General features: G+C 42.4%; 2 protein-coding genes across 4 annotated transcripts; one reads left to right on the top strand and one right to left on the bottom strand.

The window, feature by feature from the left end:
• Positions 1–120: 120 nt before the first annotated feature.
• Positions 121–6,417, bottom strand: mettl25b (methyltransferase like 25B). Its single transcript, XM_029504594.1, has 8 exons — positions 6,081–6,417; positions 5,586–5,704; positions 5,091–5,307; positions 4,943–5,005; positions 4,612–4,749; positions 2,793–3,610; positions 884–1,068; positions 121–811 (listed from the first exon to the last, which is right to left on the bottom strand). Exons 1-8 carry the CDS (start codon positions 6,198–6,200, stop codon positions 726–728), a joined length of 1,746 nt encoding a protein of 581 aa, XP_029360454.1. The 5' UTR covers positions 6,201–6,417; the 3' UTR covers positions 121–725.
• A 576-nt stretch (positions 6,418–6,993) lies between these two features.
• Positions 6,994–11,996, top strand: isg20l2 (interferon stimulated exonuclease gene 20-like 2). Of its 3 annotated transcripts, none has more exons than XM_029504762.1 (4): positions 6,994–7,038; positions 7,868–8,657; positions 9,721–9,921; positions 10,224–11,996. In XM_029504762.1, the coding sequence occupies exons 2-4, from the start codon at positions 7,953–7,955 to the stop codon at positions 10,338–10,340; spliced, it is 1,023 nt and encodes a 340-aa protein (XP_029360622.1). In that variant the 5' UTR covers positions 6,994–7,038; positions 7,868–7,952; the 3' UTR covers positions 10,341–11,996. The 3 variants fall into 3 exon arrangements, with proteins under 3 accessions (XP_029360622.1, XP_029360625.1, XP_029360624.1); XM_029504765.1 differs by having other exon boundaries at positions 7,011–7,051; XM_029504764.1 differs by lacking the exon at positions 6,994–7,038 and adding an exon at positions 7,095–7,743.
• The last annotated feature ends 4,755 nt before the right edge of the window (positions 11,997–16,751 follow it).

Genomic DNA, 16,751 nt, shown 5'->3' with positions numbered 1-16,751 from the left:
CCCCAGCCTCTCTCCACGCCCCCAGCCCCCCCAAGCCCGCTCATCAGGACTCATTTATACAAGGTAATAAAGTGCCAAGATTTTGTGCCCAGAGTAATAAACAAGCAGCGTACTTTCGGTTTGGAACCTTTATTTATCATTGTGCATTTTTTTGCATGAGCATTTAATGTGCTTTTAATGTTATTTTTGTGATGCAACACAAATCTCAGTGCGAGTGCATATTGAATTTTATCTTACCTTAAAAATTTTTATAGTTGCTTTCGTTTACTTATTTGTGGTAAATATACAATCAAGCACTGATTTTCCAGTAGAGCTTTAAAGGACAGATTTAAAAACAATAAATAAAAATACAAAAAACAAGGCAAACTGCAAACACAGTGCATTTTGTGTATACAGAAACCAAACAAATGACATAAAAGCAAAAACTCAAACGAACACATGAGCCTCTGTGCTAAAACAGGCAGAGCGATGTGCATGATGTAAACAAAACCGAATGTCTGGATGGTGTTAAAGTTACTTTGTGGGGGCAGAACTGAGTGTTCCTCTCAGTACAGAACTTCAGATTATCAGCATATTTCTCTGTCACAGTGAAGTTAGACATCTGACCGTCGATTAAAAACAGAAGCTTAAGTTAAGACGGGGCAATTTATCTTCGATCATCAAAAGGTAAGTGTTGCTTTTTCCACCACAGGAGTGATTAATGTATGTTTCTCTTGGTGTCCTCTCTATTCACGGGGCTTCAGAGCCACAAGGACAAAGTTTCTAGGAGAAAAGTTCGGATTGAAGAGAGCCACCAGCTGACTGTCCACACCTGCAAGGAGACGGGTGAGTGAATACAACGAGACTGAACTGGGAGTGTGTTTTCTCACGTCGAATGGCTCACCATTCTCCTGCAGGTAGATCATCCTGTCCAGCAGCACCAGCGTCTCCACCACGGGAGCCAGCAGCAGAGCCAGGCTGAAGTACACCACCACCCTGCCCTGCTGCTCCAACAAGCTCTCCACCCGCTCCGGGTCCAGGGGTAACTCTGGAGGCAGGCCGACCCGAGCCAGGCCCAGCCGGGCGTACCTGGGAGACACAGAGGAGTTATACAGGCTTTTATTTTGGAGGATTTGAACATTTCCTTCTTTTGTTGTACTGATGGAGTTTATGTATGTGAATGTATAAATTAACTGCATCAGAATGTTACAATACCTGCTCTTTATTTTCCATACTTTGAATTAAAACTTAACCCCCTGCTCAGTGGGGGCACTGTCCTGTCCCATGATGCTCAGTGCCCGGAGGACATTTTGTCCTTTTTCAACTTTTCTATTTAGTCTATAACTCAAACCTCCGCTTACAAAAAGATTTGTTTTGAGAAACACTATTAACATATCTGTCTGGAATTTGTTTAAGGAAGCTTTGAACACTCACTGTATTGATTTCTTTTCATTTCATTTCTGTCCTGATCGATTTGAAGTCTTTAAATTTCAGTGTCGGATTTAAATCCAAAACTCACACTCAGGACTTTTATACATGTAAAAATGTAGTAAAATTTTGTATGTTAACATTATCTTCAACTTTCACTGTATTATTTTTCATTTAACATCAGCCTAGGTCATAACTATCAAATATTCAGCCATTTTTCAGGATTTTTGTTTGATGTGCTCATTGCGGAGTCAGTCGAGTGATGAAGGTTGAACTCTTCTAGGAAAGAGGTTCTGTTCCTAGTACCATGTTGACACTCCTGATATAGAAGGTTTAGCTAACGTATTAGAATTGTTTTATTATTTCCACATGCCTGTGCAATGAAGACTTGCTTGCTGCTGGTATATGCAAAGACGAACAGCTTACACAGTCGCTCACATATAAACTGGAGACCTGCTCACACATAATAGCTGTTTTCATCTTATATTCTTGACGTAGGTATTAGCTGTAAGAATCAGTTTCACCACCACCATTATATTAATGTCCATTTAATTTCATTATTCAGTGTGTGAGTTTTTTTCTGAAAATGTGTTGTGTTGATGGTTCACGGTTCAAGCTGTGACTTGAGAAGTTGGTCGCCAAAAGAGAATTTTCTCCCATACATCTCTGAAGTGAACTGTCTTATGTATTCCAACTGTGTACGGCTGAATGTTGTCATTATCACAGTAATGTTGGACTGATACAATATCCAGTATTTAATTTCTTTTTTTTGATGTTTCAGTATCAATTTTCAGTTTCAATTTATGATTCAGTATATCATTTCTATGTTTCAGTACATCATATCATTTTGTGTTTTCATTTTCATGTTAGTTTTGCAATGTTATATTATCTATCATTTATCATCAACACATTTAGTTTAAATCACTATAGTGATTTCAGGGGGGATATGGGAAGGGAAGAAAGACAAGGTCCAGAGGTGTTGTCTCTGTTCATGTGTCAATATGAGAGTCAGATCATCAGGACCTGCTCTGGCCCCTAACAAGTAGAAGACATCTGGGTGCCAGGACAGAGAACGACACCACACATACACACACAGAGCTGCACAATCACTAAGGGTGAAGGCTATCCACACAACACACACACGTAACCTGTCTTAGGTATAAGAAGCATGTCCCGTGTTTTTCTGGTTGGTTCTGTCTCTGACTACGTTGTTAGTAGGGCTGATGTGAATAAAGAGACTCCCCATCTGACACCCGTGTCCGGACAACCTGATTCCCTCTTTACCACAACACCATTAAACTAATCTGCTTTTGGATCATATGCGATCACATTTGTTTTGATAAATATGCACACACACACACATACAATGGTGCAGCGTTACTCACTCTGTGAAGGGTAATAAGTGGGCTTTCTTTATGGTCTGGATTCCTGCCCTGCGTAGATCCGGCCTCGTGTCCCTGATGAAGGTCTCCAGCATCGCCCGGTAACAGTGTGTCCTCAGCAGCTCGCTCTCCTCCCTGAGCCTCTGCACATAGTCCTCCACAGCGTGACACGCCCCCTCCCGCGCTTTATAGGACAGCTGATGCCCCGGCAGTCCCTGGATCCAAGAGCTCATCGGGTAGCCGAACTCTGAAGGAACCGATTCCTGACACGGTGTCAGCGGCGTGGAGGGTTCAATCAGTCCTGGAGGGGTGGGGTTTTCTTTGGTTGTGATTTTCATGTAGCAGCACGCCACAGAGGTGATGCCGCGAACATGTGGGCAGTTGATGAAATGGCGGAGGAGGGTGGCGCTGAGGTCACCGCAGGCGTGAAGACCAGTCAGGACAAAGTCTGGACGGCCTAGTTGCCCGTTTTGATGGCGATGAACTCTCTCCAGACAGGCTGGCTGGATGCATGAGCAGCAGTCATCAGCAGACATCTGATCATCAGACCTGCTCGGCTGATGTTTTGATGATGATTCTAAGTCCTTTGAGTGAATGTTAGGCTCCGTCGAGCTGTGGGATGGACAAGTCTGGACCGGCCGCTGATGCTCAGAACCCCGCAGTCTCTTTTTGCTGGGTCCCGATGGAGTTTCAGGACCTTTGTTAAAACCATCTCCAGTATTCAGCTGTTTAATGAAAGCCTCCCATGATGCCTTGGGGTTTACCCATCCGGCAACGTGACGTGGAGATGAATGTGCTGCTGGGAGCTGAGATGAGCAATTCTAGAAAGAAAAAAGATGCTATTTAGATAATTTGTTATCACTTATAGCATACATTTACATTTTTGCCACTTTGAAACACCAGTGGGTGAGATTAGGAGTCTGGCATGGAATACAATACTAATAATTAGGCTTAGTTATAAAATAATACAGTAATTACACTGAAAATCACTGAGTTTTCATCAGGCTAGAAGAAACCTTTCATATAAACATGGGGAACATTCTACAGTTCCACAGAATAGACAAACCAAACACCTCTCACATTATTTTGTTACCTGATGGTCACTGAAGCTTCTCTATGTTTGTAAAGGGAGGGGTGTTGAGTTGATTGTACTAAACAAACTCTATAGCAAGAAGGTATTTAATCTTTGAAGCTGTTGTATTCAATATTTTTAAATAAAAAATGAATTAAACGAAAACTAGCACCACACAGCAGACGTGTTCAGAGGGGAATATAATAGTGGAGCATTTAGCAGCTAAAAAGCTATAAACCGCTGAGGAGTTGGTGCAGAATAAGGAGGAGAGGGAATATTGGATTTAAATTCTTTAGGTTGATGCAAACATGATGTCAGATGAAGAGTAACATTGCTTCATTTTGTCCTAAAAGGATGTTTGCCTCTGCTGCCCCCAAGTGGCTAAAGATTAGTTGTTCAAAGATTTAAAGTTACACTTGTGTGATAAATTAACTCTTATATCATAACTTTCAAGAAGAAATACCTAGAAATAAAATAAAGAATAAAAGAAATCTTTTTTACTTCTAGGTAGACGTGCTCTTCTCATCGGGCTCAATTATTGTCCATTAGACAAAAAAGACAAAGTATGAACACAATCAACAATGAAACCAATAGTCATGTCAGTTTTTCATAATCCCTTTAGAAACAGATACATAAACTTGAAATGAGACACTGCAAGAATCCTGATGAATGCTTCAGGAACCAGGAAGAATATAAAATGCTCCTTCTCTGCAAATAATGGTGTGTTAGAGGTTGATTGAAGCAACTGACCTTTTTCTGCTTCTCCTTCTCCAGAGCCCACAGCAACTGTCCATCAAACCTGGACGCCATGGCAACCAGAGTGCGATCGGCCTCAATAGCAGTCACAGACAGTCCGAGCCCGAAGGACAGGAAACGGGTGAGATGGCCCTGTTTGTAGAGACCTTTTAGGTAATTTCTGACTTGATTCTAGAGTTTTGTCTTAACCAATGTCTCACAAATAGATTGCTAAAAAAAAAAAAAAAACAATTAAACATTGAAAAGCACAGGCAAGGAATGAAATCCTGGGTTTTGTTCTGTTTATTTTATTTATTTATTTATTTTTTTTTTAAATCAATCATACCTGTCCAGAGCCAACATCCACCACTCTGTTGCAGTCAGTCTGGTCACACAGTTGCTTCACCAGCTGAGGATAAAGAAAGCAATTAGCAGGATTTAGTTCAAGTTAAAAACCAGTAGCCATGTGGCGATCCATAAAAGCCATCCTGTACCTTTCCCAGCTTGCGGATCTCGTGCTGTTTCTTAGGCTTGACGTGTTTCCTGAAGATGTGGCCCAGCAGCGAGCTCTGGCTCTGGTTCTCCTGGAACTCCTCAGGCTTCACCGAGCCCACAGTCCTGCCTAGCTCCCACCGGCACTCTCTGGGGAAGGCCAGAGCGTGAGCTGTGGCGCGGAAGGCCAAGAGAGACAGAGGCCACACGGCTGGATACCTGCATCCACAAATAACAATAAAATCCACAAGAGGCCCAAAAGACAACTGTTTTACATTCAAGATTTATAGGCTTTGATTATATTTGAGTGAAAGCCATACTCCATGTCACTGCTGTTTCATCAGAAATTCCTCATGAGGTGAATGACTCCTGCTAAGATTTGGTTTCATGTACAAACCACTTGCTATTCTGCATCTTCAATTATCTCACACTCATCTTTTATTTTGTTCATTGGAGGTTCAGACATGTAAAGGGAGCTGATTGCAGTCCAGCCGTACCTCCTGTCTCCATTTGCAGGATCCAGCAGAAGGTCGGCTATCTGTGGATACGTCAGGTCCTTCAGTGCAGGCTGCCAGCTACTGGGCAATGTGTCCCAGAGATCCTCAGTGAAGAACTCCTGTCAGGGAAGCAGACAGGTTAAGATACCTAAATTAAACACAGATACACCTTTTTCTGGACACATCAAGAGTAAACAAAGGTGAACCAAATCCACCTGGCTGAACTGTGTGGAAAAACATTGTTTCTCAATCACACATTGAGCCATCGGAGGGATTCCATGCTGAGCCCCACAATGAAGCCCAGCAGTTAGCAGCTTTGTCTTATTTCAGGAAGGTCAACACAATAAAATTCTGATGCTTTCGAGCCAGAATCAGATACAGATGACATTACGTTCGTACGAGCTTACGTCTGCTGTCAAGGAAACTCAAGTCAAAGCTTTTTTCAAAACAAAAAAAACAAAAACAAAACAAGAACGGTCTGTTGTTGATACGCACGATTATGAAGGAGTCGGACAGATGTCTGTACTGAGACAGAAACGTGGTGAGTTTCTCCGCCAGCTCTCTCTGTTGCTGTGCAGACAGACTCCGGCCGAACATCTCCTCATCTTGTGACATGAACCGAACAGGCGAGCTAATGCTACTTATGTTTCTTTCCTTTTTTTAAATATGGAGGCGAAAGTGCCCCCAAAACACACACCTACGGTCACAAACTCTCTTTCTTGGACTTCAGGTCTTCATAGCATAAGTTATTTTTCCTTTTTTTTAGCTCAGAAACAGCTATTGAGTTTTAGCTTTTAGCCTTTAGCCTTTAGCCGCTAACGCTATCTGTCAACGTCCACATGGAGGGATGTTGAGGCGTTCAAGTGCTCCGCGTAAATCAGATGACCCGTGTCCAACTGACCATGCACTGTTCTGTAGCTATGCCTGCGGAAGCCTTTTCAATTTGAAGTCGTAATTTTACGAAAATAGAAGTTGTAATGTTACGATAATAAAGTCGTGTGCATTTCAAAGCTTATCTGAAATGTCTCTTCTGAAATGAAATCCTAAAACTACGAATAATAATCTAATAACGCTCCAACTTTTACCTTTTAAAATGATGATTTATGATTTTTTTTCCTCAAAAGCTGCGTTTATTTTTCTCTCAACCTGCCCTTATACAACTCCTTCAAACTCCAAAAATAAATCTTATACTGGACGCTCTAAAATGAATACACACATTTATACAAAAAGGGGGGTGCAAATCAAAACAAGCATGCAAACAAATAGTGCAACCACAATAAGGTATAAATTATTTATTTATTTGTAATTTATTTTGTTGTTGTTGTTGTTGTTACAAATTTTTTCCTCAAAGGGAGCACTAACAGTCCTTGAAGGCGGCATGACCCGGAAATAGATGGTTTGTTTTTGAGGAAAAGGGGCGGAAGCGCCATGTCCACACGTTGTGCAGCAGCAGGTGGTGTTTTTTTGTGTGTATATATTTATTTATCTTTTAATAATTAATTTTCCCTCATATTTCCTTTTTAGCTGAATTTATTAGCGTCAACGTATCAACGTATCGCCAAAAAATAAAAACTTTTCCGTGACACTGACCGGCGGGAGCTAACGTTGCCGTGCGTTAGCTAACGAGTTCATCGTCTGTTAAAATGGATCGATGGCTTCGTCGGTTAACGTGTGAAATAATAACGGATAACTGTGCTAATCGTGTGTTATATTTTACTGTCTTTTGAGTATATTATTGATTTTTAGTGCCCTGCCTCTTTAGCTGTGAGGTTGGATACGGTGGCCGTGAAAGCTCAGTGCAAATAGACAAAGCACACGCTAGTTCATGAAAAATAATGATTTCATTTCACTGTAAATACAGCGATGAATTCCCGTATTATTATTTTTTGTGAGCTTGTTTTTGTTTTTTGTATTAGCCTTTCATTTTCATTTATTTTTTAACTTACAATTCCTTGAGATCTTCAGGTCATCCATCCACCATAAGTAAACTAATGGAAAAATGCTTCAGGGATCATAAATAAACATAAATAAAAGTTTTGGTTAGAACAGCGGTCTCCAACTGGAGGACCACTGCCCTGTATGTTTTAGATGGTTCCTGCTCCAACACACCTGATTCAAATGATCAGCTTCTTATCAAGCTCTGCTGAGGTCTGATCAGGTTAGAACATGAAGACATTACTGAATGAGTAATAGATTAATAACTGTAGGTAACAAAGTCATTGGTGTTAAAAATATACATTAGTTGTAGAAGACTGGGTTTGATGATGATGTTTGTTTTGCAGGATGATCAGTTTAATCTGTTTTCATCTGGTGTAAACCCGACTACAGAGGACAGACACCTGCTGAGGACTTCAAATCTGTTTGTGAATGCACACAGAGAAAACGTACAACTTGTGTTTGGTTGTGACAGCAACTATGTCAACCGTCACAATCAACATGTACTCTTCGGGTGAAACAGCACAGATGAGAGCGTCGGCTGGAAAGCGGAAGAGGAAAAACAAGTGGTTTCTGAGAAAGAAGCAAAAATTGGAGCAAAAGGGACAGATGGCAGGTAAACAGAAGCACAACCATCAGGGGAGTCTGTTCAACCACAATCAGCCGCCACGACACAACAGAGAGTTCTCAAAGTATCCAAAGGCTCCCACTTCTCTTCCAGTTGGGACTTCCCAGTCCTTCAGTTCTTCAGGATCTACACAGAGCCTCCCCTCCTACACCGTCACTGTGAACAACAAAGAAGACCCGAAGAAGCCAAAGGAGCCGATGAACACAAAATCAGCCACCGCCGCCCCCGGCACCTCATCCAGGTCTAACAGCTGGAAACCCACCACCGCTGGCACATCAGCAGCAATCCCCGCAAAGTGCTTCGCTCTTGACTGTGAGATGGTGGGTGCAGGACCAAAAGGAAGCATCAGCCAGCTGGGACGCTGTAGCATCGTGTCCTACGAGGGAGATGTGGTTTACGATAAGTTCATCAAACCCGCCATGCCTGTCACCGACTACCGGACACGATGGAGCGGCATCCGACGCAGCGACATGGCCAACGCCACGCCGTTCTCCGAGGCACGGAAGGAGGTAAGGGTTGAGTTGAGTGGAAATCTGTAGTAGGGGTTGGATGTTCACAGTTGACAGGCTGCAACTGAACAACGTTTGTGAAGGATCACGGGGACAGTCGGTGGATTTCATTTATAGAAGCAGATTCTGGACATAGAGTAACAGGAAGAAGGGAAAAAAGAAAGGAAGAGGTGGTGGAGAAGTGATGGAGAAATGAGTTTACAGTGATCTCTTCTAGACAACCTGGAATAGAACTGAATTTACTGGGTTTGGCTGATTACATTAGACCGAGGTCCACCCTCCCATCATAGGCTGGTAAAATTCACAACCTGATGTCATGGCAGGGCATGAAGTTCACTGAACATTTGGGCAAGAAAATCTTTTTAAGTTTTTATTTGAATATATAAATAGAGTCAGATCTTCTGATGTCAGCAGAGAGGTTATTCAGCAGCAGAAGGACCCTAAAGGAAAAGATTACTTTTTAACTGTTTGATTAATTTTAAGTTTGAACACTGATTCATTTAATCCACTAATTGTTGAGCCTCTAGATGTGTGTTACACAACTATTAAGACAACTCCAGGAAACAAACCCATAGTAACTATGCAATTATGTGCTGGATAAAAAGAATAATCAGCAGATGAACTGATAATGAAAACTTCTTCGGTTCTGTGGTGCAGCTCCATCAGATTGACTGAGCAGCTGCAGGAAGGAAAACTAACGTGTGTGTCATTAATGTAAATTAGCAGGGAGTCTGTCTTGGTGCTGCTGTTTCCTGGTTTGTCCTTCAGTTTCTGTTTTAACCTTGCGCCTCAGTTCTTGTCCTGCGGGACAAACTTCATCATGTTTTATTCAGAATTTGGCTGCATCAGGTAACAAAGCATGCAGGGCTGCGTTGGACTGACTGCTGTTCTTTGGACATCATAGTTCATAAAATTTAGTATTTTTATAATATTAAAATAAAATTAAACATCTGAACTCTGTAACAGAGATTTTCAATAAAACTGGTTTAATCGTATCAATTCTCTTATTAATTGTGTTTCAGGATGAATTTGTAAGAATCTAACGTGTCTTCTCTGTTGGCAGATACTGAAGCTGCTGATGGGGAAGGTGGTGATTGGCCACGCCGTCCATAACGACTTCAAGGTCCTCAGTTACTCCCACCCTGCGGCTTTGACCAGAGACACGTCTCGAATCCCCCTTCTCAACCGGAGGGCCGGCTTTGCCGAGAGTGAGTGCGCCTCGCTGAAGAGACTTACCAAAGCCATCTTAAACCGCGACATCCAGGTAAGAGAAATTCTGCAAGAGTGCATTTAAATCACCTGCTGTTGTCTTTATCCGTCCTCACAGACAAACTTGTCAGCAGTGGAGGGATTAGTGGGCTGTTATGAACAATTAATTTGGTCCTGCTAATTTTCCTGCACTATTAAGTCTTCAATAAATGTGTTTTACTCTGTTTTCATATTTTTGTGCATTGTGGTTTAATGAAAATCAAAATAGACTCTTTGAGGTCAATGATGGATGTTGACACTTTGTAGCCATCCTGAGAATCATTGTGTTGTGTTGCTGATCCCATCTTCTGTCCTCAGACTGGGAGGAGGGGCCACTCTTCTGTGGAGGACGCCAAAGCCACAATGGAGCTCTACAAGGTGGTGGAGGAAGAGCTGGAGAGGAGCCTCGCTGCCAAACAGCAGAAAATAAAGTGACCTGAAATGAACGTTTTGCGCAGCAGGCGTGTGCTTTTAGCCGAAGGATCCTCGGCAGGGTTACGGGACGGACCTACTTGTCCCGAAAAACTGAGAACTCTGAACCAGAAATGAATGAGCTTCTCTCAGCTGCCTGAATGTTACATCACCACCGGAGTAGGGCAAAATGAATACCCCACAGGGTCACACACTTTGCTGTCACCTTCAGTTTCAACAGTGGCACTCATCCTCAGGGTTTGTTTTGGTTTAAACTGTGCTCCTGCCACTAGGGGGCAATCATGTATTCACTCTGGGAACTAAGGCACATCATGAAAACAAAAATTGGTCTCAAGCTTCCACCACATAATTTTTTTTTAATCAGATCAGAGAGAAGTCCAGCTGTTCTGTGGTAAGCCGGAGAAAAAACTCTGCACGTCCCCAAATATACAGAGGACCTGACCTCGGTTGTCTTTGTCAAAGTGGCTGATCAAATAGATCTGAAATAATGAATCAGCTGTTTTTGGAGTTTGAGACTGTTTATGTGGCATCATCAGTTTCCTATGCAATGTCACACCAGGTCTGTTTTCTTCCTGCGTTCAGCTTGCTGATCCGGTGCTCCACGTTTCAACGTGAATGAATTCTTACAATGTTCATTTTAACTGTAACAACTTTTAGCTTTTAAATCACCCCCCCGGGCTGCAACTTACACTGTGACTCCGATTTGACAGGAAATCTGATGTAATGCTGGGGTAAACGTACCAGGACAGATTTTCCTCTTAACTGTATCCAGAATCCTAAATCCACATTGAGCTCCACATCAGCTGAGAGCTGGACAACAGTCACCAGCTGGTTGTTTTAATTCGTATCGGTGAGGTTGATAATATTTTACCTAACAATTAATCATTTGGCAGTAAAGTTTTAGTGAGGCACTTCATCCAACTTCATAGCAGAGGGAGACCATAAGCATTAAATACAGTATGTTGAATAAGTGCCTGCACTTATTAGATCATATAAGAAAGTGCACAGTAATTGTAAGCCAGGCAGTAATAGAGAAGAACACCTCGGCTCTGGGAGCCACAGAGCAGACCAGCCTGGACTGAAAGTGTCATGTTTACAGGGAAGGAAAGACCAGACCACGTTCGAACGGGTGAAGGAAGGTCTTTATCTGTTGTGTTACTGGGACATCATTCGATGAAAATCAGCTGAAACCACCAGGTTTTAATTTTAATTCATGTCTCAGCCAAGTGAAAAGATGGATGAGCACAATTCCTTATCTATATTAATTTTGACGCTTTGGTTTTTGAAATTATTTGCCAATTTCTGCTGAAAGTACCAGCACTCCTCTGAAATATTGTGACGAATTTGCCTTAAATGACACCAGAAACCATCAACTACCTTTTTTTTTCTTAACAAATGTAAATAACATCAAAATGGTCTAAATTTAAAGTGATGTGTGTTGCATATACCTAGCTTTATCAACAACCTCAAGAAAGAAGATTAAGTGTTATTGTTCATTCTTTGTGTGTGTTGTGTCTGAAATGTTAAGTGTGTGTCTGATACTGAGGTCTGTCATCAAGTTTCTCCTTTTTGTATGTATGTGTGTGTTTCAGACGTAGATTTAAAACATATTTAAACTGAGTTGTAATTTTGCCTTTGGATAAAGTTATGCTTCTGTTTAAACATTCAACATGTGAAGACTTTGGATTCTTTGGTTCATGAAAAGGATTGAGACACAAGCCATCGTGATGTCAGGTAAATATACCTGATGCACATCATTGTTTTATCTGTTAGCATGCTAGTGTTGGAGTTAAAGACAAAGACCTTGAAAATATTGGAAAAACTGAAATTTTGTCCTGAGCATAAGACACCATTTAGCAGATGATGAGTTCAAAGTGAAAACTTTGTCCAGCTGGAGGAAAACACTGGATTCTTCTTCACATAAATAATTTTGCTAAGATATTTGAAAAAGAATGAGATATTTCAGTGTGTCCAGCGTGGTGGACAGGTGTCATGTTAGTACATTCTGGAGATGGTTTGCATCGATGGGGAGCCTCTAACGATGAAGCATTTCACAGACCGGCACTTGTTCTTGGCAGGACTGTGATCAGATGATTCATGTCTCAAAACATTTCTCAAAAATAACATTGACAGGAAGCAGACAACTGCAGGGACCTGGCCGCTGTCTCCATGACCAGCCCCCCCGTTCACAGAGCTCATCAGCTGCTTCCAGAACAATGACAGCAGTGCTCGTCCTGCACGGCCGACGTCTCCTCTGGTGAGTGTTTGTCCTTAAAGGTGAGCAAATCAGCACTGTGTCCCTTCTGTGAATTCAACACCAGCACATTAATTATACAGCACGCCTGGGGAAAAAAAAAAAGCCACGCCAGACACAGCTGCTGGCACAGAGAAGCTGATTAAAGAGGGAGAAATGCACCAAACCTCGCAGGCAACACTACAGCTCTTTAAAAACGACTGCAAGCGTTGAGGACCTTTAGAGACGTTTGTGTGAGATTAGTGTGCATCTGTGCAGGCTCGCTCTTTGTTGGGACAGATATGAATTCAGGAGCATCCTGCCAGAGCTTCCATAAAGAAGTAAAGACGAGTCCTTGTGTCTGCTCTTTGTCCGGGGACCAACCGGGCAGCTGAAAACCACAGTGTCACACCAGAGGATGCCAAAGCATCTGATGGTCACAGTCTAAGGAGCTGGCAGAGCAGGCAGCAGAGTCTCCTGAGCTGGACATTCTTGAGCTGTGAGCTTCGCAGTGTTTTCAGGTTCTCAATAGAAGACAGGCGAGGGGGGAAAAAACTGCACAGAAGAAATCTGGAACTAGTTGAAAAGTGGAATTCGCTGATAATTAAATGCCTTTGGTAACAAAGAGAGCAAGTTAAGAGAGGCTTTAAATCGACTGGATTTGCAGCTTCTTCCCTCTGAGGTCTGACTGGTGCTTGTGCTGAAAGGAGCACTTCATCCAAATAAAGAACAAAAAAGAACCTCCTCACCCTCAGTGGTTTGGACCCTGAAAAGCAAATTTTATTCTTTTATTCTGGTTTCTGTAGTTTTTTTACGTTTATAGATAGAAATTATTTTGTTAGGGGAACCAGCAAAGAAGTTTAAATTAAAAAAAGGGCAAAGTATTCACAAAAGGTGCTGTGCAATACCAGCACACTGTAGAACGTAAAACAGGAATGAAAGGTGGAATAATTAAATAAATAAACACAAACAGAAGTAAACCCAGAAGGCCCGACGGCACGCTGTAGCATCACATCCTACGAGGGAGATGTAATTTCCGATAAGTTCATCAAACCTGCCATGCCTGCTGTCCAAATATGTGTAATATATCACATACCACGGCCCTTGATAATAAGCGCATGCAACAGCTTGTTGTAAGCTACTGATGAGTTATGTATACATATATAAAATATGAGATGCACTATAGGACGCTCATGGTTGGACAGGTTATGTTTAATGATCCCCATGTGTCTCAGGTTTCATTATTTTTGCTGAGTCAGGCGACGTGTTTTTATTTTTAAAGGTAGAATCTGCCTCCCTGTGATAACTTGTACGGATGGAGCAGGAGTCACACACACTTCCTGTCAGGTGGAGAAGCAGACAGACTTCAGTGCGCCGAATTAGCCTCAGTCACTGTCACAGTGACCCTTGACCTCTGCAAGGTCAAGCAAAAAAAAAAAAAAAAAACTCTTGCAAAGCAATATGTGATTTAATCCATTCCCTCGTCTAGATTATCCCGTACTTTTTATACCCCTTTAATCTCCTTGTCCATGGGCAATAATGTGAATGATTTGGTTTTATTCCCTGTTATTAGCTCTGTAAGTGAAAGCTTGAGCTTAAAACCCAAAGAGGCTTTGGATTTTGTCCTGTGGCTCTCTTGTTTTTAATATGTTAAAAACAAAGACCTTCTCCTTCACGTCTGAGGTTGAAAAGCACGGTGAGGGAGAAACATCTCCTGCTCACACGATCCTTTTTTTTTTTTTTTTTTTTTTAAAGACCCTCCTTAATTTTTAATTTTGTGCAATTGATTCAATTTTCTTTCTCCACATTTGAAGCTAAAGAAGATTAAGTGTTCACCTGCTGTATTAATAAGGCCTTCAGATACTTGAAAGAGCACAGTTGGCCTCATTAGACAATACAGTATGGATTTTATGGATTTTATTACCCCCTGGGTCAAGTTATTGGGAGCTAGACTCTGCAGATTACCCCCCCACACACACATCAGTCACCGCTCTGCATCAGCCACATGTGCATAATTCGGTTTTTATTACCTGCTGCCAAGCCATAAGGAATTTGTCCATCTTGCAGATTGCAGGTGAACCATATCCAAACAGTGAGCGCAGAGAGGGTCAGCTCAGGGGTCTGATCCTGTCGGACATGAGAGCTGCCTGGGGGGGTTTCAGGAGTCTCAGGGTTAATAATGCGGACGGTCTGTGCAGAAGTTTCATGATGGGTTTAAAAAGTTGTAACAAAATTCAGCAACACTCACTGAATGAGATTTAACCGCCTCACCGTTTATGTTTTGTTTTTGTTTTTTGTTTTGTTATTTCCACAAGGCATTCAGGTTCCCGACGGTAAATTCATCGCTTTTGTCCAAATTAGTCCCCCCCCCTCCCCTCTTAGAGTTGATGCTGTTTTCAATTACACCCAGACTACAAGGTTCGTGGAGCGTACAGATTAATTTATAATTCAAAGGTCCACTAATCAATATTATATTATACTAATATCCTGAATGCCTGACATAAAAGGTGGTGGCAGAGTTTGGGATAAGAAAGATTACAATGAAGTCCATCAGCAGCATCAGTGGTGTTCTCTCAAATGAAACCATCTGAATGCAAAACATGTGGAGCTCCATCTAAAGGCAGCATCATCACAACAAACTGATGAAGCACCTGTCTGTCAGCAAACATTGGATACAGATGGAGAGGGGCCGATTCTCTGAGGAGTTGCTTTGGGACCTCTTGAGGAAAACAAGTCAATAAACCTGAGATGCAATCTCATAATTAGAACTTTTCTTCACTACGACAAAAGAAATCTGTTCTTAAACCACATTATCTTCATGTTTTCTGCTGTCGGGACCTCTGACCTGCGGCCGTGACACCACCAGTTGGGTTTTTAAATAAGAGGCCTGTCCTGGTCCACAAACCGAAGTCTGGATCCAGGAGAAGGTCCAGGTTCACATGTGGCCTCCTTCACTGGGGGGTTTTAGAGTGCTTTATGTTGAATGTTTTAATCTGCCTTGTTTCAGAGCTCCTCTGCCTCCTGGTGGCCACGAAGTCAATCAGTGCTGCTTTAATAATGATAGAATATTTGCCCAAAAGAGGGCAGTTCAAGGGCAAAACGAGAAATATGAAATTAGGATCTCTGCTGTGAAGTGATAACCATAAAATCCTCCTCCTCTTCAGGGATTATGATGCTCCAGGAGGAGGAGGAGGGGAGGAGGAGGGGGGAGGAGGGGGGAGGTGGTGTTGGGCTTTAACACCCCCCTTCTTCACACTTTCTCCTCTCTTCACCTCCTCTCTCCTCGGCGGTCGGGACCGACACAAGTCACCGGCCGTGCCCGCGCGTCGCCGCCGCGGACAAAGAGCCGCACCTGCCCGGAGGCTCCGCGCAGACCACCGGGACAACTTCAGAGGACCGAGAGCTGAGTTGATCCTGAGGACAAAATGAAGTAAGTTCTGTTTCATTCCTCAGATCATCTCCGGCTTTTTGCTTTTCTCATTTTATTTTTCTTACTTGGATCGTATCCTCACAGTCAGCGTGCGTCTTTATCCATAAAATCCATAAACACCCTGATCGACCCTCATCGGTTTCTGCACCGTCTGTCTGTTTTGTCTTTGGTGTTGGATGACATTTGTGAGAAGAGGCTGCCAGCATCAGCTGTCACCTGCTGCAGCATCCAGTCAGACTGATGGAGATCCCACAGACAGGATCTGATCTGGTCCATCAAAGTCCTGATTTCAGAGTAAAAGCACAAGTGTTATCTCATATGATCTCAAAGTGGATATTTATAAGCCACATATTATATTAGCACACTGGTTTTTATTATTATGAGTGCATTAACGTATGAGCAGCCGCTCAAGGAGGAGCTAATGAACTGCTTTGTGTCCTGTTGGTGGGGATAGTTAAAATAATGCGTCATCTTTTTAAGCCATTTGGTTCCAAAAATGCATCAGATGCATCATTTTCCTTTGTTTATCATTCAAATATCACTGAGCGCTTGTGAACAGTGAGTTAAATGCTGAAAGGAGAAGATGCCCAGTGGGAGGCAGCTGCACGCTGAGGTGAAGTGGTCCAGGTCATCGTCTGGACCTGTCCGGGGTCAGCCGGGGCGATGAGTTCGAGTGTGGTAGATTTTCCATTTGGCAGCATGGCATGGAAATAACCAGGCACCTGTCAGTGTCGTGTCCTTGGTTCATTTC

Source organism: Echeneis naucrates, chromosome 6 (genome assembly GCF_900963305.1).
Source record: "Echeneis naucrates chromosome 6, fEcheNa1.1, whole genome shotgun sequence".
Lineage (NCBI taxonomy): Eukaryota > Metazoa > Chordata > Actinopteri > Carangiformes > Echeneidae > Echeneis > Echeneis naucrates.
Note: the sequence above shows the minus strand (reverse complement) of the source record. Positions and strands in the feature narration are given on the sequence as shown.